This window comes from Engystomops pustulosus, chromosome 6, assembly GCF_040894005.1.
Source record: "Engystomops pustulosus chromosome 6, aEngPut4.maternal, whole genome shotgun sequence".
NCBI classification, from domain to species: domain Eukaryota; kingdom Metazoa; phylum Chordata; class Amphibia; order Anura; family Leptodactylidae; genus Engystomops; species Engystomops pustulosus.
This window is the reverse complement of record NC_092416.1, coordinates 36,356,649-36,382,335: the sequence shown is the minus strand read 5'-3', so window position 1 is coordinate 36,382,335 and position 25,687 is coordinate 36,356,649. Positions and strand designations below refer to the sequence as shown.

General features: G+C 41.7%; 1 protein-coding gene across 2 annotated transcripts; it reads right to left on the bottom strand.

The window, feature by feature from the left end:
- Window positions 1-25,619, bottom strand: BACE1 (beta-secretase 1). 2 transcript variants are annotated; one of them, XM_072155719.1, is made up of 9 exons: window positions 25,575-25,619; window positions 12,902-12,990; window positions 8,935-9,151; window positions 7,673-7,810; window positions 7,189-7,323; window positions 4,475-4,576; window positions 4,150-4,299; window positions 3,773-3,944; window positions 1-2,621 (listed from the first exon to the last, which is right to left on the bottom strand). In XM_072155719.1, exons 1-9 carry the CDS (start codon window positions 25,602-25,604, stop codon window positions 2,380-2,382), a joined length of 1,275 nt encoding a protein of 424 aa, XP_072011820.1. In that variant the 5' UTR covers window positions 25,605-25,619; the 3' UTR covers window positions 1-2,379. The 2 variants fall into 2 exon arrangements, with proteins under 2 accessions (XP_072011820.1, XP_072011819.1); XM_072155718.1 differs by lacking the exon at window positions 25,575-25,619 and adding an exon at window positions 22,351-23,001.
- Window positions 25,620-25,687: the final 68 nt, after the last annotated feature.

The window sequence follows — 25,687 nt, the reverse complement described above, 5'->3', positions numbered from 1 at the left end:
TGTGATTAGGTTGGGGTAACACAGGTCGGATGTGCAGAGAAAAATCTCATCCATGTAGCATCTCTATGTGCCACCATACAGCTCTGTCATGCCCATGAGGCCCAAGGATGAGGACCTTATAACCTTTAATAGGTGTCGCTCCCACGATTCCGGCAATGTTGGAATTTTTTCTCTAACCTCCACTGTTCCTGAGCAATCAGGGCCATTAGTGTCAGCTAATTAGGCTCTCGACTGTCAGGTAGGCGGTCCTCGTCTGAAGAAAAACCGCCTGGCAACGCCCACATGACAGAGAGCCAAAGCTATTTGCACTCATTGCTCAGGAACGATGGAGGATGGAGCAAAAATTCCAACTGTTCCAAAATCGTTGGAGCGAAGCCAAAATAATACAATATTCATTGTAACAAATTAATCGTAGAAAAGAACCATCACCTCTCCTGACACGACTGTGCTGGTAAATACTTCTAGTCCCCAAATAGTGACATCTTTTATAATAACCTATAAACTCATTGATAAATTGACAACTGGGTGTCACCAACACAACAGGAGACATGTTACAGAATGATTTTATGGGGAGTACAAGTAGTTACTAGAACGGACATGTCAGGGGAGGGGACAGATCCTCTTTAATTTGCTTCGGAGTCTCATGTACTGTTAAAAAAAAAGACAAAATTGTGACAATTACACAGTAATGATAAGTCAAAATAGGCAATAAAAATGTCCTGTTCCGATAGGTGTGGATTGTTACTGATTGTTTTAGTACCATTGATATAACAATTATTGTAATCCTCGTCACTTACAATTAGATTAGGAATGTTTACATATGGCCCTCCTACCCCTATAATCATATCTCAGTGGCTTCTCCATCTTTTTGGATCCAGTTATGTTCCTGTTGTCTATATAATTTGGATAAGGCTTAATATATGGATATATACCCTCCTGGATGAGGATTACACAGGACATGCTGCATAAAGGGGGAATGACCTGTACTGAAAACATATATGTTTGGTAGCCGATGGGAACTGGAAAGGGTTAAATGGCCAGTAACTTTTCAACAAACTTTGCATAAATCGTATCAAATTTTAAAATATCTTACAAGAGAAAAATGTTTCCTTCTCTACTCACATTTGCTTCTCTCTGCTGAATTTCATCCTGCTAGCAATCCTGACAGTATACATAGAAGGGAGAAGGGGCGGAGGATCAGTGAGTCACAGCCGCTAGGTCGCTACCCAGGGAGTCACAGCCGCTAGGTCGCCACCCAGGGAGTCACAGCCGCTAGGTCGCCACCCAGGGAGTCACAGCCGCTAGGTCGCCACCCAGGAAGTCACAGCAGCTAGGTCGCCACCCAGGAAGTCACAGCAGCTAGGTCGCCACCCAGCGAGTCACAGCCGCTAGGTCGCCACCCAGGGAGTCACAGCCACTAGGTCGCCACCCAGGGAGTCACAGCCGCTAGGTCGCCACCCAGGGAGTCACAGCCGCTAGGTCGCCACCCAGGGAGTCACAGCCGCTAGGTCGCCACCCAGGGAGTTACAGCCGCTAGGTCGCAACCCAGTGTGTCACAGGCCCTAGGTCCCCACCCAGTGAGTCACAGCCGCTAGTTCTCGACCCAGTGAGTCAAAGCAGCTAGGTCTCCACCTAGTGAGTCACAGCAGCTAGATATCCACCCAGTGAGTCAAAGCAGCTAGATCTCCACCCAGTGAGTCACAGCAGCTAGATCTCCACCCAGTGAGTCACAGCAGCTAGATCTCCACCCAGTGAGTCACAGCAGCTAGATCTCCACCCAGCTATGATAAAGATCATAATTCAGATTTTCACGTTCACATAGTGGACCACTAATTTTTTCAAAGTTTGTTGAAAGGTTAAGTACGATTTTAGCTTTCCGCCATGTTTTACCTACTTATAAATGCCACCACCACTGCTGAAAGAGCATGGCCGTCTATGGGCCTCTGCATCTACGGGGCTGATGCAGACGTGGAGCCTTTGTACCTCCGCCACGGTCTGCTATGTGCCTCTGTTCCCATGAACTTAGATTTTTGGATGCTACTTCAATACATCACCAGCAAAACTAAGTCCCAGATGAATTAACATGAAAAACAGGGAATGGGTTTTGGGTTAGTCCTTAATATGGCTTTGTGTTAATAGAAGCCCCCTCCTTCCTTATCGTGTAGCGCTGTTACATAAGAAGATGCATTTTTGCTTAATCACAAGTGAGAGATTGGAGAGGCTGTATCGTAAAGCTGCAAAATAGTCCATCATTTGGTGGTCTCATGTCCTGGCACCTCTGGTAGTCGCTGCCTGAGCAGGACCGATGGCTATGCTATGCCCGCCGCACAGGCCACGTTTTCTGCCGCCACCTATGGATGGTAGAAGGGATACGGTTTGTTATTTCAGCAAGGAAATGTCATCGGCAAAATCATCTTGTGATCGTCTTAGACAGCGGAAGCAGCGCCACTGGAACAGCATGAGACAGAGGGGGAGCATGAAGAGCGCGCAGACACCCGCCATGATGTAGGCTGTGGTCATCAATGCCGACTCGTCCAGCTGGGGGGTGTTATAGCCACAGTCCTCCAAGTCTGATGCATAAAATGGACCGTCCACCGAGGCCTTGCGGGAATAGTCATGAACTGCAAGATATGAAGACACAGGGGAAGGTTAGATTTTTTTCCCTGTTAAGGCTTATTATGAAGAGATGTCTTATTTTTTCCATCGCCAAAAAATTCACAAAAAAAATATCAACATTTATTCAAAAATAATCATCACGCTCTGGAACATCATCATAACTTGAATTTCTTGTGACTCTATGGCCTTAAGAATTATTGGACCAAATGTCTCATGTCTAGCAATGACCCTTTTTTTTTTCTATCTAGCTGCTTGTGGCCACTGAATCTGTCGGCTCCCTCTTCCCTGCAGCTCCCTCCTCCTTCTCCATAATGCCTTCAGCTGACAAGGAACTGGTGGCATCTAGAAACACAGCTATGGTGTCATTTTAAAAGATATCCACTATTAAAAGCAAATCACTCTCCCAACTTTAACACAATCCTTGTGTGGTACTAAAGGAATGATTCTTCTCTTTGAAATGATAACAGAACTTTGTTTCTAGGTCCCTGGAATAAAAGGTTATCACCTTTTATAACTGGGGCTTATTGTTGGGTTAATGCTTATATTTCAGGCCTACTCTGAAACGACTGCAAAATTATGCTAGGGGATAGATCTTGTTTTTGGAGAAAATCTCCAGTGTTAAACATCCTCCAAAGCAGTGGTCCCTGGCCTTTTTTTTGCCCAGGGACGGGCCGCAAGCATAAATTTTTTCCAGGGACTGACGGGCATGGGTAGGTGGCCTGGCGTCTAGCCAAAAATGTATGGCTTATATTGTCCGAAGAAGCGCCCTGCCCCCAATTATATTGCCCTTTTCCTGCTTGCTGCCTACCCTGCTTCCATTGTCCATTAAAATTTTTTTAACAGAGCTCGGTTGCAGCCCGGGCCAGGTGCTCCACGGCCCGGTGGTTGAGGAACTCTGCTCCGAAGGAAAAAGATAAGAGTTGGCAGCCATTAAGCGGGCCCCTTCCTGCCTGGGTCCTATAGCAGCCACTACAGTGATAGTTTTGCCAGAGCTGTATTAAAGCATGCTGGTGGTTTAATGGTCCCAAACTCACAATTTATTATAGGGGTTGCTTCTCACATCACAAAGATTCGCCCCAGTTTTACGGCGACATTGTAATGATAATCTCCTGTCTTCACAATGTCCTGTTGTAAACCATTATAAACAATTTCTCACCGTGACACGTGCTGACTGCGAACCCTATGCGTTTGCTTGCACGGTCAAAAACAACATAGAAGCCCTCCATGATGACAGCTCCCATTACTGTGCCGGTGGAAGACTGCGATACTGCAAACTTGTAGCAGTCATCCTGAGACGTAGCGATATCCTCCACAGGACGAAGGTATTGCTGTGGGGGGAAAAGAAGTGTTATATCGCCTGACTGGAAATTTAAGAGCTAACTGCACAATGCTTTCAATATATACAGGTACTGTATACAATGAGCACCCCCTAGTGGTTGCCACAGACATACAGAAATTTGTGTCAGAACTCCGAGGGATATTTTCATTGTGCAATTTGCCTGGGACTGATGTGGATTTTTATGGGATACTAACCTGCGGCAGGATGGTGATACGGAATGATTCGTTGGTATTTTCACCCATTAGATACAAGGAAATTACTGGAAAGATATTCCATGGTGTTGTACCTTCCTGCCAACATACCAGCTGTTCTCCCAACCAGAACCCATCAGGGAATTTCTCTGTCTACGAAATAAGAGAAACAATATATTTGGAGACAATTGTTGTAATAAGGCATGGGGATGGCTTAAGGTCCAAAAGTGAACAGACAAGTTCCCTTTAAACAACCTGTAAGTGAATGATACATCTCAAAAATAACCGATCCTGATATCTGATTATCATCACATTATCTTCTACTCACCGAGGAAGCAGCTTTAATCGCTTTTACGGCTTCGTCAAACACGCGTTTTGGCAGGCGGAGGTTTGTGGTTCCGCTGTCCACGATGCTCTTATCATAGTTATACTGGGAACATGAGACAAGGCAGAATCAGAGGGGCGATCTTCTCCTTCATAAAGAAGTACAGACCTTTAATAGGCCCTGTATTCCACATAAACTCTAATCTACCATAGGACATCTATACGTCTACCCTAATGATGAGAAGCTAGTGGAGGTACCGTCACCCAGTGGTCTCTTAATCTACTGATCAAAGTAATTTGCTTTTAATGTTTAATAAAAGTCTGGATAAAACAGACACATGGCCCAGCAGGATTCTATCTGGAGTGTTAAAGTGGTTTTCCAAAGTGAGCTCCACTACTTTCGGCTTTTTGGGGGATGTGACCCACTACAGCCAATGAATAGCTTCCTTGGACCAAGCGGCAACAAGTAAGTGAAGTCCCCTGGAAAATGGTAGTGATGAGCCAAAGTCCAAGGAGGCCAGCTATTGTCTGAAGCAGGTCCATGAGTCCCTGGTGCTGTATACATGAAACGGGAGGTCCCTTTACCACATCCTATATACAACATGGTGATTGTATACGATAATTTTCAAGAATTCGAAACCAAGATTCGCAGCAGTAATTGATGTTTATTTAGCAGTAATGACTGTGTATAAGGTGCCAGCAATTCCACCAAGACTAACCTGGAGTGATTGTGACTACTTGTGTAGAAGAGTTTGCTGAACAGTGGGGTCTGACTACTGGGACCCCATTGATTACAATGACTTGGGTCCCATTCAACCATCTGGCACTTGATCCATTCTCAATGGGAGTAACTCAACCTGCCGCTTCATACAACAATTTTGTCAGACTCTTACCGATCAGCAAGTCATCCCCTATGGATAGGAGATCACTTTTATACATGATTGCAGAAAAGACTATCAAGATAAATAAAAACTGATTCTGCAACACAAACTATACAAAATATTATATACGACTATTTCCATATGTATTTATCTCCACATTCACCCAGACGTCTACAATAAAGTTATCTCCTCTAATAACTCTATTATTAACTCTAATAACGGTTAATATACCAAACATTATGAAGCCCAAATGGTAAAATTCCTATTGTCCAACATGAAATAAAATGCTACAATATCTTTATTCAAAATTGATGCCTAAAAACACACAAAAAAAATACTTGCTCCATAAGATCTCGGGTAGCTACACAGCTCTAAAATGAAAGAAAAAAAAACTTACGGTTTACAGAATACAAAAAAAGCTAAAATTCTTGCTCATTATAAGGTTAATTGTCGTCCCTGCGCCAGTCCCCAAGTGTTGTCACACATGCCAGCTCCTCGCAGACACGTTACTCACTTGTTAGTCAGACGTGGCTATAACATAGAGGGCTGTGCCAGGAGACAGATGCCATGTAGTGAGGTCATGTTCAGCTACATTTCTAGGTTTTTTATGAAACCTGTTACCCTGTACCAATTCTACTGACATGCGATCTAATGTATCCTCAGACTGCCGGAGATTGCTATACTTAAAGAGGACCCGTCACCTGTAAAAACGGCACTAGGAGCTGCATGCTAAAGTGCTACAACAGATGCTCTCTGCTCTCCTGCTCCCTTGTCTTATTGCAGCACAGTGCTGGAAACACCAACAGGGAATTGTTTGTACAAAGTATTGCTGCCTATAATAGGAAATGATGCAGGGGAAGCAGGGAATCGAGTTGTCTGTATTACAATATAGACCCAAATGGATAGAACCCATATTCTGCAGGGATGTGGGTGATAATACAAAAATATAAGCACAGTTGAAAGGATATCACAGGGACTCTATCATCAGGGATATTCATTATAGGTATGTAGGAAGCTATGATGCTACTTAAGACCTAGTGAAGGCAGCAGCATCCTGGACATACAGATCTCACATCCATCTATAATCTTTATATCCGGAAGTGTTAAAGGAAACCCACCATTTGATTTGATGCGTTATGAAGCAAACATACCTTGGGAATGCTGTAGCTACACGGATGCAGGATCATATCTTGGTTAATCCCTGAGCTGAGTAGTTTTGCTGATAAAACAATTATAAAATTATGATAATGTCTCGCTTCTGTAGCTGGGTTCAGCGCTTCTCCTAGCACATTAGTTATGCGCTGCACCAGAGGATGATGTAATCCCTCAGTTGTGCCTGAAGGCAGAATAATCAATTGCTGCACCATCCCCAAGCTGTTGTGTATGAGTGATCCAGCTCAGGTTGATTAGTCCTGTCTGGTCTAAGCCCCGTGTGTGATACAAGTTTGTGTAACTTGTGCCATCATGCAATCCAGCTTTCCCTAGGTCCTGAACGTTATAATTATTTTTTCAGCAAAACCAGTCAGCACAGGGATTAATCAAGGTATGATTCTGCATCAGTGTAGCTACAGCATTCTCAAGGTATGTTTGGTTCATAATGCATCAGACCAAATGGTAGGTTTCCTTTAAAATGAGTAGATGAATAGAGTGTAACGTGTTTTAAATACTAATAGAGACAGTTTAAATACTAATAAAGACAGATACAAGATAGAAATACTAATAGAGACAGAGACATAACTATAAATGCGCAATGAATTAGATTATTGTCTCACATACACTAAATCTAGGTCTTTCTTTTATTCTGCTACTAGTCAGTGCTATCCCCCACAGCACTCACCTCCTTACAGTCCATCTTCAGATCCTGCCCATTGATTTCAATCTTCACAATGACGACCTCATAGTACCACTCCTTCCTGATTGGTGTGTACCATATATTACCTACATACAAGGAAGGGTCAATCCCACCAATGACCTAAAGAAACAGGATATATTCTGATTTTATTTGAGTCTTCTCCTGACATGGGTTATGACTGTACCACATATTACCACGATTGATGAGGGCATGTTTATGGTTGGTCATACAGGACTCCACCATATAACCAAATTGAAAGATCACTGTCAGTCATAGTGACGTATTCTCATGAGAATATATGGATTAGGAATGTTGAAATATAACTACTGATCCTTCTCTCTCCCGAAACCTTTCATTGGGTAAAAGGGTTAGCGGGGCCCCATGGACCTTGGATGGTCAGCCATGGTCAGATGCTGTGGTTAATGTAATGTGTTTGTCTAATTTATGGGAATACTATGACTATACTCACCATACTTCCTCCTACTGAGGCTGATGTGTTCCCCTCCTTGATGGGGTATCCGGTCCCACACAACTGTAGTGAGAAGATATTTGGGACCCGCGTTTGCTTTACAAGAGAGTCAAAGAACGGTTCAAGGGAGTCATCCGGCTGAAAGAAGATGAAAGTGGAAGGTGACTATAAATTCAAGGAATACTTAATTATTGCCAGATATTGTATATCTTAACTATAAGGCAAAGTTACTTAGGAGAACATTTAAAATTTTGCCCCAAACACACAGGTAATCTATATAGAATCAGTTCTTAGCAAGCTCCTGGTATGCTCTTTTTCTGAACTCTGTATTCTGTTTTGACCCTTTGATCATATTCAGACTATCCTTTTGCCTTGTGATTTTGTACTGCACTTGTTCTCTCGCTACTCACCTGTCTCTGATGACTAATCTTTGTTCATATTGTCTTTGTCTCTGTGTTTTGCACTTTGGTAAATGAAGGGAACGTTGACGAGTTGTCCCTTACCGCTTAGGGTAAGCAAGCCAAAGAGGCAAAGGCAGCTGTGAAGGGGGCTTAGTCTAAGAACCCACTGTCATTGTCTGTATTGCCTGTCTGTTACCAGAGCCTGCATTGCATTATTAATATCAGATTGATGAAAATATGTTTCCCACACAGTGGATTTGTAGTGGCTGATCTGTGTTAGAGCAGCTCAGTTCTAATTCGATTGAATGTGGGTCTCTGTAACATGGTCCCCATAATAAGATATCTACCATCAAAATCAAGCATGATAACCATGGACACTAATTCATAGATCCAGGCACCATGACTGTAATAATCTTCTTATATTTGTTATCCTTCCTTCTAAAATCAACTTTAAAATTATGCTAATGAGCCCAAAGGACTTTGGGGTGTGTTACCAGTGAGTCCTTCCGTGCCCTCACAGTCTCACTCTCTGCTTCTGCTCGGGACTCCCCTCCGGCTCATTTAACCTCATTGCAGCACAGGAAGTTTCAGCACACAGCTGGAGGGAGAAAGTGCTCATGCACAGTGTAACAGCATATGAATCTGCAGCATCTTCAAGCTTATTTGCATAATTATACAAGTTGATTTTAGAAGGAAGGACGCCATGAAAAACAAATATAAGAAGATTACCACAGTCACGATGCCTGGATCTATGAGTAAGTGTCCCTGGTTTATCATAATGGATTTGGATGAGAGACCATCCCTTATAGACCACTTTGCAATCCCAAAAAGAAACCATACTGTATAGGATACTATACTCACCCTTGCAATCTCTGCATAGGCAAGTCCTAGAATTCCCTCCCAGTTGGAGCCATTGATGAAGAACTTATCAGAGTCAGTTATAGCTGCAATATTTGCCGTGACTGTGACATTGGGGCCATGTGGGATCGTAACCAAATCCGTACCCAATTCTCCCTCCCATTTTCCCTGAGTGTATGGAACGTACACTCCCCTTCGGACATCCCGGTAAGTCCTGGACCTGTAAACACAAAGGAAGAGAGAGATCTACATCCTGCCATATAAATCCAGCTTGTCAAAGCAAAATCCTATGAACACCATGAAGATCATCACCCTCATCATCAAGCAACTCCCAGCGTTTACCCAGATGATCCATATTAATTGATCCTGTGCCACATATAATAAATTATTAGTCGTTTCCTTCACCCGCCGCGGGTATAGATAATGGCAAGCGCGCCAGCTGCTGTTTGCTACTGTTTCCATAGCTACTTGGCGCTCCATCTGTCTCATATCGCTATCCAGATAGTTTAACTCTTTAACTCAGAATATGTCTTCGGGGTTTTCTTATTTTATCGATACATATGGGGGATAAATCCAGTATATGCAGTTAGTTACTGAGACTGGTGCATTATTATTTCTATCCTATGGGTGTTCACATGAAGGGTGTTGGCATCATTTTTATAGACGATCAACAAGTTAGGGGATACAAATCTGATCAGTGGGGTCTGACTGCTAAAACCCATACCAATCATCAGAACAGAGGTCCTAACTGAAGGATCAGCAAGCAAAACATGTGTCCTGCTCCTTTTATTGTCTCTGGTGGTGCCGGAAATAGCCAAATGTGGCGCTTAAAGGGGTTGGCCACCTCATGTTTTTGTAATGTGTGTGTAAGTGTGGAGGCAAGATATCAGGTAATTTACCAATATACATCTATTAATAGTTCTTTACTGCTTTCTTGATATGTAAAGTGAAGCCTCCTGTCTTTTACCTCATCAGCCAGACATTCCTGACTATAAAATGGCCGCAGATGGAGGGTCATGTGATCTCTATCTGTTTATGAACAATCGCCCTGCCAGGACCTCATGATAGTTTTCATGAATATAAGATCAATGTCCTGGAAGGGTAATTGTTCATGGACAGATAGAGATCACATGACCCTAAGAGGGAGGGTGAATATTTGGAACTGCAGGAGATGGGGAAGGTTAGTACCATTATGAACAGAGGATGTGTGATCTAGCACTGGTTTACAATAGCTTTTGTCTGCTGTGCCAGAATATAATACAGGGCACCACTAAATTGAGGTCTGTTGATGACTGATGGCCTTACAAGTCAATAGCCGGGTTCCCACCGGGCTTCTACTTTTATTAGATATCTCTGGAACATAAAGAGAGTACAGGCAGTCCCCGGGTTACATACAAGATAAGGTCCATAGGTTTTTTCTTAAGTTGAATTTGTATGCAAGTCAAAACTGTATATTTTATCATTGTAGGTCCAGACAAAATTTCTTTTTGGCCCAGTGACAATTGCAGTTTCAACATTTTTTGCTGTAATTGGACCAAGGATTATCAATAAAGCTTCATTACAGACACCTTACAGCTGATCATTACAGCCCGGGACTATAGTAATAGCATCCAGAGAGCTTCACCAGAGGTCACAGTGGGCAGAGGGGTCCGTCTGTAACTAGGGGTCGTCTGTTAGTCGGGTGTCCTTAAGTAGGGGCCGCCTGTACTAGGGAATTACTATATATAATGTACAATAATGTATACATATGATCTCATATCATCTATAGCAGTAGTTTAGATGTAGGCAGTATTATGTAGAGCACTTTTGTGTCCCCAAGAGGTACATAGGGATCATGTGACTGAACTCTTGAAAAATAGAGACATACTCACTCAATCCTTTCCTAACTCCTTTTCACCAACATTTGGGGAGAACTTGTTTAGTAAGCAGCTTATCTACCTGGGCTGCCACCCTAGTGGGGTATCCCTCAACCCCAATTTTGAGAAGATGGTCCAGCACTACAAGAGTGTTAGATGTTCTGATGGCCAAACACCTTGACCATAGAAAGGACATGCCATACATTTTGGCACCCAAAAAAGTCCTTAAAAGAAGTAGCTAGACACACTTGAGCAACACTTCAACTTGGGCCTGACAATATCCCCCAGCCATTGTGCATTTTGTACATGACTGTGTGTGTAATCTATCATTTTAGCGCTATAACTTTTCCTTGAATATTCGGTTTATAATTATGGCTCCCTGCAGTCACACAATGACAATATTGTTATTTTTTTTAGGCAGGATTTACAGGTTAATTAGATAAATATGGAACCATAGCAATAATCTCATCACCCGTCTTATTACTAACAAGCACCACAGGGACCTAGTCCTGCAGTCACTGTGGAAACCATGTCACAGGTTACAGCGAGGGCCCGACACCTGCGGCATCCTGTGTATCTGCTCCTCTAGCTTTATTATCATCCTAAATCATGCCCAAGGAAGGCAAAATATCTACTGAACTAATATCTAAGCCAAAGACTGACAGTAAAAGAGAAATGGGGATTATACCGGAGATATATATATATATATATATATAGGCCTCATAACCTCCCTACAAATCTCCATATCTATGGCAACTCTAAGACCACAAACATCAGTATTTCCTTATACTACAAACTCTAACCATCATTACCTATAAGTAGTACGGACAATAGATTAGTACTATTTATTCTCTAACTTTATTAGTACAACATATATAACAGCACATTATCATCTAGACCTAAAAACATGGATATAAAATCCCATGTGGTGATCACAAAAGGCATAGTCCTATTACAAAAAAATGTATGTCCTATACTCCACATACATAAGCTTTTTGGGTAAAATAGTACAAGAAAGTATCACAAAACAAATCACCATTACATATGTTACAAACCACATTAAAGGAAATCTACCATCAAAATCTATCATGATAAACCATGGACATTTACTCATAGATCCAGGCAGCGTGACCGTGGTAATCTCCTTATATTGGTTATTAATGCCCTCCTTCCTATCACTACAGCTTCTCTGAAACCCTCACTTATCTTGGGATCGGGAGTCCGTTGGGTCGGGTCCTTTCTGTATCTAAATTGAATTGAGATTGTACTGCATAAGCGCAACCACTTTCCATTCGACTCTATACAAGCATATATAGGAGCAAAAAGTTATGGACACCAAACCACCAGATCCTCAAAAATGCTTGGTCATGAAAGGGGTTTTCCCACAAAACAAGTTAGGCCCTATCCACAGGATAAGGCCTAACCGCTGATCGGTGGGGGTGTCAGTGATGAGAACCCCAGAGATCACGAGAAAGGGGGTCCGAGGTACCTCTGTTGGACCCCTTTTTGCTCCCACAGATGAGCAGAGCAGCCGGTCATGCATGGCCAGGCCGCCCCATTCATCTCTATGTAGCTGGACAATCTCAGTCAGCTAGATAGAGATGAATGGGGTAGTCCCGTCATGTGTGGCCGGCTGCTACGCTCATCTTGGTGAGCGACAAGGGGTAAGACGGAGGTACATCATGACTGAGACCCCCACTGATCAGCAAGTTAGGCCCTATCCTTGTTTCACGGGAAAACCCTTTAAAGTCTTTTCAGGCCTTGTCTCTATGAGACATTTTTGGTGTAACTCTCTATGGTTTTTTTTCTACACAGCTTATGGCCATCCATTGTGCAGGTAAATACTTTGACGGTGACACTGTTCTCCAATATAAGGATGGGAGAGGGTTTCACCAACTGTACCCACACAGATTAGTAGTGATCCTAGGGATGGCGGAAACATGCAGCCAGGTCAGGACCCTCTTAGCCCCGATATTCTGCCTTCCGTCTTCCATAGTGAATAATGATGCATAAAAGGCACAACATCTACTGATTTGTGCGGAAGCCCGGAGTCTTCTTTGCCAAAGTAGGAGACACTGGTATTGTAAATGGTAGAATGGAAAGGCTTCACTTACCTCTGCCGATGATAGTATCGCTTCAGAAAGGGGTGAGGGGCTGCACCCACTGCAAAGTTACTGCTTCCAGTATCCACCAGAATGTTGAGCTGTAACATAAAGATAGGAAATATTACACATTCACAAATATTAAGTGTAATAATTAATTAATTCTGTTAATTAAATAATGACTTACATTATGTAATTTGTGTCATGGAAGGCTATGCACACCTGGGTTACACATTTTTATTACTGCTGCAATTTTTAATAGTGGTTAGAACAATTTTACCAATGTGGAAATCCCCTGCTAAATACCTGTCACAGCCGTGCAATCCCCGAAAATGGCGTAAAATCCGACGAAAGTGCGGACCCTTAGTAATAAGCCCCTATATGTCTCCGTGCTTACAGACTACACTATAAACCCTGCCAGTAGTCAGACCATGCAGTCATGAATTACTCTTTGTATTGCCCGATCTTCTTCCTGCTGAACTGCACAATAACAGACAGAGCTAAGGCATCAGTGGAAGGAAGGGTCCCTGGACCCCTGTATAGGCATACAGTGGGATACGTGACTGAACCCAGCCTCATTTTTTCATACTTCGGTGTACAGACCCGGAGAAATTTTTGGTAGGACGTGATTTTGGGGACTGTATGACCTTATGATTATTTTTTTAATAAAATTTTTTTATGTATTACAAAATGGCAATTGAATGGCATTTCGAACATTTGGCCACTAATTTCTGTTATGGGTTCACCACCTGGGATTAGCCATTTTAATATTTTTATATATTTATAGATTGGGACTTTTGGGATGGGATACCTGACATGTTTATGATTTTATTTATTTTTATATCAGTTCTAGTTAAAGGGAATAATTAGATTTTTTTTTTTTACTACTTTTAACCCTAGGGTCGTTCCTATCATATACTGCAATACCACAGTATATCTGTATATGCAGAATTTGCTATGGATCTGTAACACTCTGCCACTGGCACACTGTTACAGAGCTTGCCAGGCTGCAGACTCCATGCTGCCATGGGAGGGGATCCTCTCTCACTGATGGTGTCACAGGGAATGATGAACCAATACAAGATGGCGGCGCCATTGGACATATGTTTTGTTTACTGGTGTACTGATGTATCATCCACCCCAGCCCTGCAACAACCGTTCATGGTGGATGGATGTAGCAGAGATGAGGGGGACATACGTAGTGAATGAACCAAGCTGAAGGTGACAAGCTGATGTTGTCCGCAGCTCTTTTTCACACTAATCCCTACACACAACCCCTGGTTGTGAGCAGAATGAGACTAAGGAGTGTAGGAGGTCGTTCTACATTCACATAATAAGGCTAGCGCTTGCAGGGGATCTTTTTGGATTACTTTGTGTGGCAGACCACGAACTTCCCTCAAAAATACAATCTAATAAATGCCTTGTGAACCCAGCCGCACACACAAACACATGCGGTACAATTAAGAAATTTTTTTTTCCGGTAAGTTCACAGACGTCATAATGTAATATGACAGATCCTATTGAAAATCAATGTTGTCTGGTGGGCAGTATTGAGTATCATGTGACGGAAGAGAAAACCAGATATGACCATACATATGATCAGCCATTAGAAGATGAAGGAATGTACACAATACACTGGTAACATTAGAATCTGAAAGACCTTAATGCAACTAATGCATCATGACAGACAGGAAAACCAATTTATAAGTGATGGGAAAGTCAAGAACACGGCTAGTTAAAGGGGTTTCCCATAATAAACATTTATTACCTATCCATGGGATGGTTGGAACTTTGACTTCTGAAACCTCAAGGAGGATTGGAATGTGAGTGGATCAGTCAGTCTTCCAGCAATCTGACATTGTTGTGTGAACAAGTTACATATCGATCTATGAATTATTTATCAAAATAAGGGACATGTTCCTTCCAAAGTCAATGATCCCAATTCCAGAGGATAAGGGAAGTGCCGACTAATGGGTGCCTTACCCATGGGACCATTAATCGGGATAATGGGGGTCAGAATTCTCTTTGTGATTGAAGTACAACTTCAAGTGAGTGATGCGCACAACTAGCACCTTGCAGCTTTACTCAGGTGGATTAAACACCAAGAGGATTTTCCCAGTTCTCTTTCTGTCTGGTGGTCCCAATGATCTAAAACTTCAGCGGGTCAGGAGTATGTATATTTTGTGGGACAACTCACAAGATAAAGGGAAATTTTCTCATTCTGGAGATAACAAGGTTTAAATCTCCATAGGCAAGAAGGCTTTTTTTATCAGAATTAGGAATCTGTACAATAGCGGAGCTCAGGCACTGATCACAGCAGGAAGAGCAGAGAGCATCAAAAATTGCCTAGATCAGTGGCGGCGAACCTATGGCACGGGTGCCAGTGGTGGCACTCAGAGCCCTTACTATGGGCACTCAGGCCATGACTGCAGAACAGAGTTCACCAAACAAGACCAAATCCACCAAATCTTCCTGCAGTCCCAGACAACTTAAGAGATGCTGCTCTCAGTGCTATTTTAAAGCGACACTTCATTGGCTGTTTGGAACTGCAGGAAAAGTGAGAAGGTGTTGACAGAACTACAATATCTTTGGAGGTCATCCTGCTAGAACCACCGTTCGTCCTGTACAGAGAGACCCTGGAGAGAAGCTATTTGCCCTCTTTCTTTGAACTGTACTGGTGGCCTCAGGGGGCCGATACAATTGAAAGATGTGGAAGAACACGTAGCAATAAGTTACTGCTTAAAATGCCAAGTTGGCACTTCATGGTAAATAAGTGGATTTTGGTTTTAGTTTGGGCACTCGGTCTCTAAAAGGTTCGCCATCACTGGCCTAGATGCTTCTTACTGCAAAGTAACCTTGATGGTTAGATTATAATATAGAATTGTGTTCCCTTACATCCATTCCTTATTCCTTGCCTTCCTTGGTTGAACTTGATGGACAGACTAATTTTTCTTTTAACCACAGTAATATCACAATCCTCAATCTTCTTTTATTATGGGTTTCAATGCCCGCATTTCATCGAAATAGAAGTTTATAAAATATTGGAATGAGCTTGAGGCGGCCGCCTGGCACTGCCCCGGCCACCTGGCACTGCCCCGGCCACCTGGCACTACCCCAGCCGCCTGGCACTGACTGCAGAGCGATCCAAGAGCCGGTGACGTTACCAGCTCTCTCCTCGAATCTTGCACATTTGCGAGAATAACTTTCCCTGCGCTGTTGGCTTGCTGCCCAGCAAATATTTTCAGAGAGAGCCGGTGACATGAGTAATAATCATCTACCATCAGGAAATCTAATGGTAGATGACTTTTTAACACAAGTGTGAACACAGTTTATCCAGCAGTCATCCAATGGGTTAATGTAATATTAAAGGAGGAACAGACCTCATTGTATGGTGCACATCTAGCAGTAATCCAATCCAGTGCTGTGAGGTACGAGGCGCAGCAATCAGCAGTCCTCCCTGACCTCTCCAGTTATCTCAATCCATATTTTCCATTAGTCTCATTTTTAAGACATTTACGACTTTTCGTCTCCCGCTGGATAGTGCAGGTTTACCATAAGCTTCATTAACTCGGGATGTGGTTGGGTGATTTTGGCACAGATCACATTGTATAGGATACAGCTATTGTCCGTGACGTGCTTTATGTAGGAGAATAGCTACCCTGATAATATACATGGTATATAACGTATGCACCAATACTTATGCAGCTTATGCACTTTTATATCCTAAGTGTAGTATTATGTTATGTATACTTATGTACAATAATATCATATATACTAATACACTTACGTACTATTATGTTATATATACTTATGTACAATTATATCATATATACTAATACACTTATGTACTATTATGTTATATATACCTAAGTGTATTAGTATATATAATATAATTGTACATATGTTCTATTATGTTATATATACTTATTTACAATTATATCAAATATACTAATACACTTACGTACTGTTTTGTTATATAAACTTATGTTCTATTATGTTATATAAACGTATGTACTGTTATGTTATATATACTTATGTACCGTTATGTTATATATACTTATGTACTATTATGTTAAATACACTTATGTACTATTATGTTATAATTACTTATGTATGTACTATTATGTTATATTTACTTAAATACAATACGTCTTAGGAACACGTTCTTTTTTTTACCACAAACTATAGACCTCTCATTTGTGGCTGATGTACCCTCGGCATGTAAGGTCCGGTTACACACATCTGCCAAATTTTGTGACAGGTCCTATACCTGACCATGTTTATGGCTCGGGCAATTGGCTCTTACACGGGGCCTTTAGCCTACATGCACACAGGCATATTCTATAGGTGCTTGCAGTCCGTATTCCAGAGAATGCAGAGGAGGTTGGCCCAGTTATCCTCAAACTTACAGGTATTTAGAAAATTAGATTGCCAGCCTTTGTGAACACGGATTGATCTTATTGGAGATAAATGCTGTGCTATAGGTTGGTGCTGGAAATATAGGAAATATTCCTTTAAGCTGAGACCTAACACTGATTCCCAGGGTGGATTTTACACCTGGATTCCTTTGGCACTGCTCAATTCTTTCCATTGCTCAGAAGCTCTGACAAAGGGTTTGTTCGGAAGTGGCATTGATTTCAGTGAAATCTTACCAGGCAAGTGCATGCAGTAAGTGATAGTTCTAATGATGAAGACTCCTTGAAATGGAAATTCCATCCATCCCGAGTCAGAAATCTCTGACCTGGGCTGTAACAATTAAAGCAACAATCCAATCAAGAGCTCAGAAATAATATATAAGTCATTGCCTATAGAGGGGGGAGCAAATTTTGCTTCCTGGCTGCTTTTTTTAGCTGAACTTTATTAATGCAGTGTATACTGGGGGTCAGGGGTAGTCTGAGACACACCCCCTGCAGCATTAGTGGTTCAGGCTTCTGAACTTTCCCCCTATCCCTGTAGATCTGCCCCTTTGATTGGCTGTTATCACAGGCTGACCAGGGAATATATTACAAGATGGATAATTTACTAAGAAATTACAGGGATTTCAGGGGTATCAAATGTCTCAATCAGTGACTGGCTGCAGCGGTCAAGTAGGAGTGTTTCCTGCATGAGTCAGCACTGATTGGATAATCTCAGAGTGTTCAGTGACACGCCCCTAACTAAGAACACCCAGCTGCCAATGTATTCATAAACCTTTCGGAAGAATAGCAGAAGAAGAGTACAACACAGAGTTATAGAGTAATAGAGATGCCAGGCAAGGGATGTCAAGATGATCACATGAATGGGAAGAGGTCCCATTCTCGCTAATAGGTAGAGCAGCAGGACGAGGGTCTACCCTGCCGCTCCATTCAATAGTATGGGAGTACTGGGAATCTCTGGCGTTCTTATTCACTTTCACACATATTATACACTCATGTGCACATATTTATGCACAGTTATTTACATTTATACATAGAGTATATACTCATCTAATACACATATACAGTTAATATACTTCTGATACACAGCAACAGTGTATACACATCAAATACAGACATAGAGTATATACACATGACATATGCAGATACATATACTCACACATGCATACAATACCACATACAGGCATACAGTACAGTATATATATATATATATATATATATATATATATATATATATATATATACACACACACCAAATACAGCATGTACACATCATATATACACACATACAGCACATACAGTATATACAGACAACACATACACCATACACACACTCACATACCAAATACTGCATGTACACATCATATATACACACATACAGCATTTTCATCCTACACATCAAGCACAATTTTTGTCGTCAAAAATCATCAAAATTGTATTATGTTAAAAAGACAGAAAATTGTTGAGACAAATAGACTGTACTGGAGGGACACACAGCAACATCAGGACAGGGCAAGCTGGAAAAACGGGAATTTACAATCACAGAATCTAATACCTCATGTGGTGTCAGTGCCACCTCTTTAACAACACATCAAGAACACCAAAGGTCTCATACTAGTACATCACATACAGTAGTATTATCACAACCAGTGTTCTATACTGCAAATAGAGGATGTTAATGTTTCCTTTGATAAAAAGTAAGTAACTTATGTGGGTAAGACGGGTAGCAAAGAAATCACAGATAATAAAGTGCTTAGTGAAAATCCTCTATTGCTGTATCATTCCATAGCTTTACAGTGCCAAAAAATAATCAATGTTACTCAGCTAGAGAGGGAAAGACATTCTACCCCACTCTATGGAGCAGATTTATCAAGCAGTCTGAAAGTCAGAATATTTCCAGTTCCCCATGGTAACCAATCACAGCTCCCCTTTAAAATATTCATGAGCACTGGTAAAATGAAAGCTGAGCTGTGATTGGTTGCCATGGGCAACTAGAAATATTCTGACTTTCAGACAGCTTGATAAATCTGCCCCTATATGTGCAATATACAAGACAATAAAGGAGAACTTAGTGCATATTACCTCTGCTTGGATGACTAACACCCAATGCACGTTTTGGCACGCTGCCTTCATCTGGGGGCATACAGTACCATATACACAAATACAGCATATATACACACATATAGGGGGAGATTTATCATTAGGCAGGATTTTGAGGATGGCAGGTTTCCTACAGTTGGATTTATAGTCGGGTGTATGTGCTGTGTTACCTGCCTTCTGATGTGACAATCAGCTGTATGTGAATAGACTGCACCAATTTCTCGTATGTTTAACATCTGCTGAATTTCTGCCTTTTTGCGATGTTTTTGCGCAGGAAATTCTCAGACACCTCCAACATAAAATTGAGCAAAAACTTCAAAATTGAACAATTTTTCCCCCACATGTCTTATGTGCGATTAAATTTGTGTTCGTATGAAAACTCTCAGTTGATAAATGCGGTGTTGCACACTCTGTGGTGTATTTTTTCCACCATTGCGTGACTTTAGAGTTGCAGGTTTTTCCTCGCTAAAAAAACCCTGCAAAAACGATGTTTGCGCAAACATTTGTCACAATTATATGCCAAGAAGCTCCATTGGACTAATGATAAATCCCCCCCCCCATAGAGTGTACAGAGTAGATGTCAGGAAGTAGAAATGATAGGTTACTGCCCGGGCGAGCATGCGATTGTGCGTATGAGACCTTATGCTGTACAATGTGTAGAATAACATGTATATAATGGTGCACATCCTCCATTCTTTAATGTGTGTGTCAGAGGCCAGGGCCCCATGACACAGCAGGCCCCATAGAAGCTGCTATGGCTGCTAACACTGTAGTTACCTCTGTAGCCCTTGGGCAGAAAGTACGCAAAACTGCCACTCCACCCTTCAGTGAGAAGCATTCCCCTATTCTCTGGAATGATGGGAGTCCCGTTCTGGTGATTGGCTGGATTTGCCCCGATTAACTTGTTATCTTCTATCATGTGGATAACTTGCAAACTTGGTACAACCCCTTTAACTATATAACCTGCATGGTGAAAAGTGCTGGCTACGACACCTTGCCTGTGGAGGGAGCACGGACATCCAGCGGCCACTTCCCGTGCTAGTGCTAGTGTCCCGAGGAACAGATGTGACAGCAGAACAGCAGGGTTACACTCAGGTCATCCTCTATTATGCTCCAGTTCCCACATTCCCTGCTCGTCCACATTCCATATTTCACTTTCCTGCCAGGAAACTAGAAAACCGCACGAACTTTGCGATGAAGTAGTGTAGCCTACAATGGGATCTACATGGTAAACACTGAGGGGTCATTGCGTGACTGAGGTTAGTATAGGAAGCAGGACAGCATCAGATATGACCTGATAATATGTAATCTGCAGGCTCAACTATGGAACACAGTGATCTCTTATACAGCCAAAAAGTTATGCACCCCTAGTCCATGACACAACACTGACTACTATAGAGCTGTAATATTATATTACCTTGTATTTTTTTGTAACAAAATACTGAGTATAGTGTATAGAATCACTTTTAACAAAACCAGAAGTGTACCTCAAAGTTGCTCACCCCCCAAAATCTATGCCATGTTACCCCCTGTAACGTGGCACTGTAAAACTGTAGCACTAACAGAATCTGGACTGCTGTTGAGGACAGTCTGCATTCTGTGCATGTAGTGACATGACGTAGTCTGGGTTCGCTTAAGATTTAAAGGAAATCAAACACTGAAGAAACATAAAAAACAAATAAATAAATGTCTTGATCCCGGCGCTGTCCATCACTAGTTTTGACAATAAAATAAAGTTTAGAAATTAAAAATCAGTTATATTTAGCAGCTCGGAGAGCGGGGACAAGATGTCCGGTGCTCCGGGCTGCTGATTATGCACGCCCTTGCTGGGAACATGGGAGAGTGAGGTGACATCAAGTGAGAAGCATGAATTCAATTCAGCATGAGAGAGGGAGGTCATGTCAGGCAAGAAGATGAACTCGTGCCTTTCTCCTGATGTCACCTCCCTCTCCCAACATGGGAAAGGGCGGCGTAGGGACATGCATAATTAGCAGCCAAGAGCACCGGATATTTGTTCCTGTGCTCCGAGCAGCTAATTATAACTTTCTTATTTAGGTGAACCCGGCAAGATGTAGAGGAGCGGTGGTGAGTATTTGTAGGTTTTTTTAAAATGTTTTTTCATGGGTTGATTTCCATTAAAAGAAGACAAAAAACAGTGATCAGTGGCCAATATGCAAATATATACCGATATATTATATAGATCACCTGTATAATGCCTCATTAGAACTCCAACTCTCTATAATGCTAAATAGAATTATTCCCCCTCTTTGGCCTCTTAACATCCCCTTATACCAGTACAATGATTACATAATACTTGTCTCTCCCCAGCAGGTCTATGGTATCAGTAGCAGATGCGATTACATAAATACATTGGACCTATCCCATTGATAGTAGAGGCACATGGGGAATGGTGGAGCTCCTTGCTTTATCATTGTGATCAACTCACTCCACATCCCTCGGATGGAGACAGAGTTGAGGTTGGGACGTACTTCCTGCCACATTGGACAAAGGGACAGCACCCGAAATCACAGTTAGGTGATATTTATCATGTTTCCATTCAATGGCTACAAGCAGAGGTCCTAAAAACAGTAAACATCTGATACACATAGCACAAAAATATTCCATTTGTGTAAAATGTGCATTACTGGGCCCTGACTGCAAGCAGAGATCTTGAAAATGGTAATGGGATCTTAGTAAGCTGCTGGGACTGGCATCTATGTAGCAGACAAGGAGATTTATGAGGTGCTGGAAACAATTATGACTCACAGAATGATATAATGTAATATATCGCTCTGGGAGATGTGGAAAGGATGAATCTGCTCATTCCCTGGTAATATCAACACATTGAAAGGATTATTCACTGATTCATCAGCCCAACATTTTTTTGATGCTATTGTACTTCAAACATACTTCGCCCCATTCACACACTGGCATCAGGCCACGTACCGTCTGAGGAGGAGTGCCCACTCTCATCTCCACGTAATATCCTTGACCAGACTTCCCTCTTAGGTTGTCTTTCATGTCCATGAAGTTGGTCTCTTGCCCAGTGTCTTCTTCTGCCGACCTCTTGGCTCTGTTAGCCTGCGGCGCACCAAGGCCTGGATAATTTTTCAGGGGTACTTTTATAGCCATTTGCCCAGGAGCGACTGGCAGGAAGCAGGGTAAAAGCATCAGCAAGAGGCTGCTTGTACTTGCCAAAGCCAAAATCTCCATGTTCATAACCTGCGGTGGTCACCTCCCCCTACACTCACAAAGATCAAAGCAGGTGCCTTCCTGGAAGCAGCCTCAAAGCCTCCTCCAGCGCTCCATGTCAGCCAGGACTATCATCATCTTCATCATCACCCAGACCTTGAATCACTCTCCTCCCTCCTCCAGAGGATGAAGGATGCTCTAGAGGTCTGCAGGAAGGAGGACCAGGCTGAGCACATCCATGCACCAGGCCCCAGAGTCGCCTCGTACCCCCTCCCTCACCATAGCTGAGGATTTACTACATTCCAGGGTCTCCCCCCTCCTGTTGGTGCCAGGCTGAATTGTCAGTCTCCCCCTCCTTGTGTGTTGTGGAGGAGGATAGATCCAGTGATGCCTGGAGGAGGAGGAGGAGGAGGAGGAAGAGGGGAGGAGGAGGCTCCTGCAGGGTCCATGGGAAATGTAGTTCCTGATGATGATTGTTACATTGTACTCAGGAGGATGGAAGATCTGGGACTTGTCACATGGTAACAGCACAGGACACGGATACTGTGTCACACGTGTCATTTATAGAAGAGAACAGTGTAACATTATACTGAACATGTTATACAAGAAGGAGGCTGCTGCTCTTTCAGACATGCCTTATATTTATTCATTGTGTTTATATACTGTGTTCTACTTTATTTAGTACTTTCATAATATTTATTTGTTATATATAATAAACAAGATGATTCATAGATAATAGAGAAATAATAGATATGAGATAGTTATGTAGGTATATAGATAACATATACAGTATGAGATTTTATTTTATGTTTTTTTTTCAAGGAATTTTATTGTTTTTTCATATATAATATAACACTGAACAGTAGGACAGAAGTTAGGCAACATGGCCTATGAAGAAAAGACCAGACACAGACGGTTAACATATATCAATGGTTGCAGCAGGGTAATTAAATTATCCAACTTACAATAAGCAGATCTTAAGCATTATGGGACAATACAGAAGTTTACCTTTATCAGAATAAAAGGGAAAAAAAAACACAAAGCAAGGATAAGTTCCAGGCATTCAGGCGGAAATAAGAGGGTGCAATGGCATAATGTGCGGATGTACTGGCTCTGTAGCCAAAGGGACCAGTTTCTTTGAAAGGACACCACAGTATGATTCTGGTCGGCTAACAATCATTTGGAGGCACAAGTAGAATTAACGACCTTGAAAACCTCAGTGGTGGCCGGGCAACAAGGATATTTCCAATGCAGAGTAATGACTAGTTTGGTTGACATAAGGAGGTGGACTACAACCCTTCTATGGGATGGATCAAAGATACGGAGCCCCTCAAAGATGAGGTTTAGCTTTGGCTGCAATGTAATTGATTTGTTGGTGAGATTACGAATTGTAAGTTTGATTGCATCCCAAAGCGAGGAAATCTGGTTATAGGTTAATAGAGTATGTAGGAGGGATTCCCTATTCCCAAAAAACTCTACCATCTGAGGGAGGTCTTAATTGCCGCCTCTGAGTGGGCGTGAGTGGCGCTGTATTACGGGGCACCTCCTCTCTCAAATGCCAACATGTGCCCGCCATGCTACGGTATGGCGGGCACACGTTCGTGTAAATGTATCTTAATGGTATTTATCACTATAATCCAATATGCATCACCTCACGCCTATAGACTATTACCCCATGTATCCCCCTTCAATATAAAATTACCTTTCAGGCCCCCACGTCTATAGACTTACCCTTTATGTCCCCACTCTTATATACATTATCCCCCAATGGCACCACTTCTATACATTATTACCACTCTGAGTCCACCCTTATACAACATGCTCCTCTGTTCCCATTCCTTTACTTCTGTATACTATGAATCTCTAAGCCACCTTTCCCATAGTTAATGACACATTATCAGTCTAGCAGTAGTCTGGCCAGAGATGGAAATAAAAAAAATAACAAACAATTGAATCAGTCGGACCATGCGCCAGATTTAACAAGCAAAGTCCAACAGAATTGTGTTGTACGCTCAATGTTAAAGGTGTAAAAATAAAAAACAAGTGCTGCACTCTGTCGGAGAAGTGCAGAGGGCAACAGATTCATGAAGAACCGGCGCCCCCTGAATACTACACAGGACACTGCACCTAGTACACACTGCACTATTCTTAGTAAATGTGCCCCTCTATCACACTGTTGTGCTTTCCCTAGAGATGACATTTTGGTGAGTTTTCACCTTTTTAATTTATTTTATTCACATTGTGTGCAGTCTTTTTGCACTTTTAGTATTGAATGAAGAGAGCATCCATTAATACATGACATGTTTCTTTGTTTTTTATTGCCCTCCTATAACTGGACATAGTCCTAGAAATAAATATGAGATAGATAAATAGACAGAAAGACAGATACTGTAGATAGATAATGTGAGGTAGATAGATGATAGATTTATATGAGAGAGATAGATAGATGAAAGACTGATATAAGAGAGATATGAGATAGATAGATGCAAAATAGATATGAGATAGATAGATAGATAGATAGAATAATCCAAAGCAAGGCAGCATTCCAAAAATAGTGAAAAAAGTGCCTTATTTTTAATCTCCTGCAATGTTTTAGCTGTACAGAAACTTTGTCAAGCTGATATAAGAGGGATAGATAGATAGATCGATCTATCTATCTATCTAAGAGAGATGGATATAAACAGTTAGATATATGAAAGATATGAGAGGGATAGAGATAGATATGTATCTAGATATAGATGAAAGATCGATATAAGAGAGATGGTTATGAGATAGATAGATGTTAGATATGAGAGGGATACAGTATTTACATAATAGATAGGTACTTAGATATAAAACAGATAAATAAAAATATTAGATAAAATGACAATTAATCTGAAGCTCATACAATCTTGTTACATTTACCCATATTGCCTTATATGGATATCTATTATATCTAATATCTTCTCTTTTTCTATACACATTAGCTACATACTTACCTTCCATGTGCTAACTTCTGTATTTGCCATGATCCAGTATCCCAGCAGTCAGTGCACTTACCTCTATACCGACCTCTCTAAATTCTTATACTATGTGGTCCAAAAACACTACG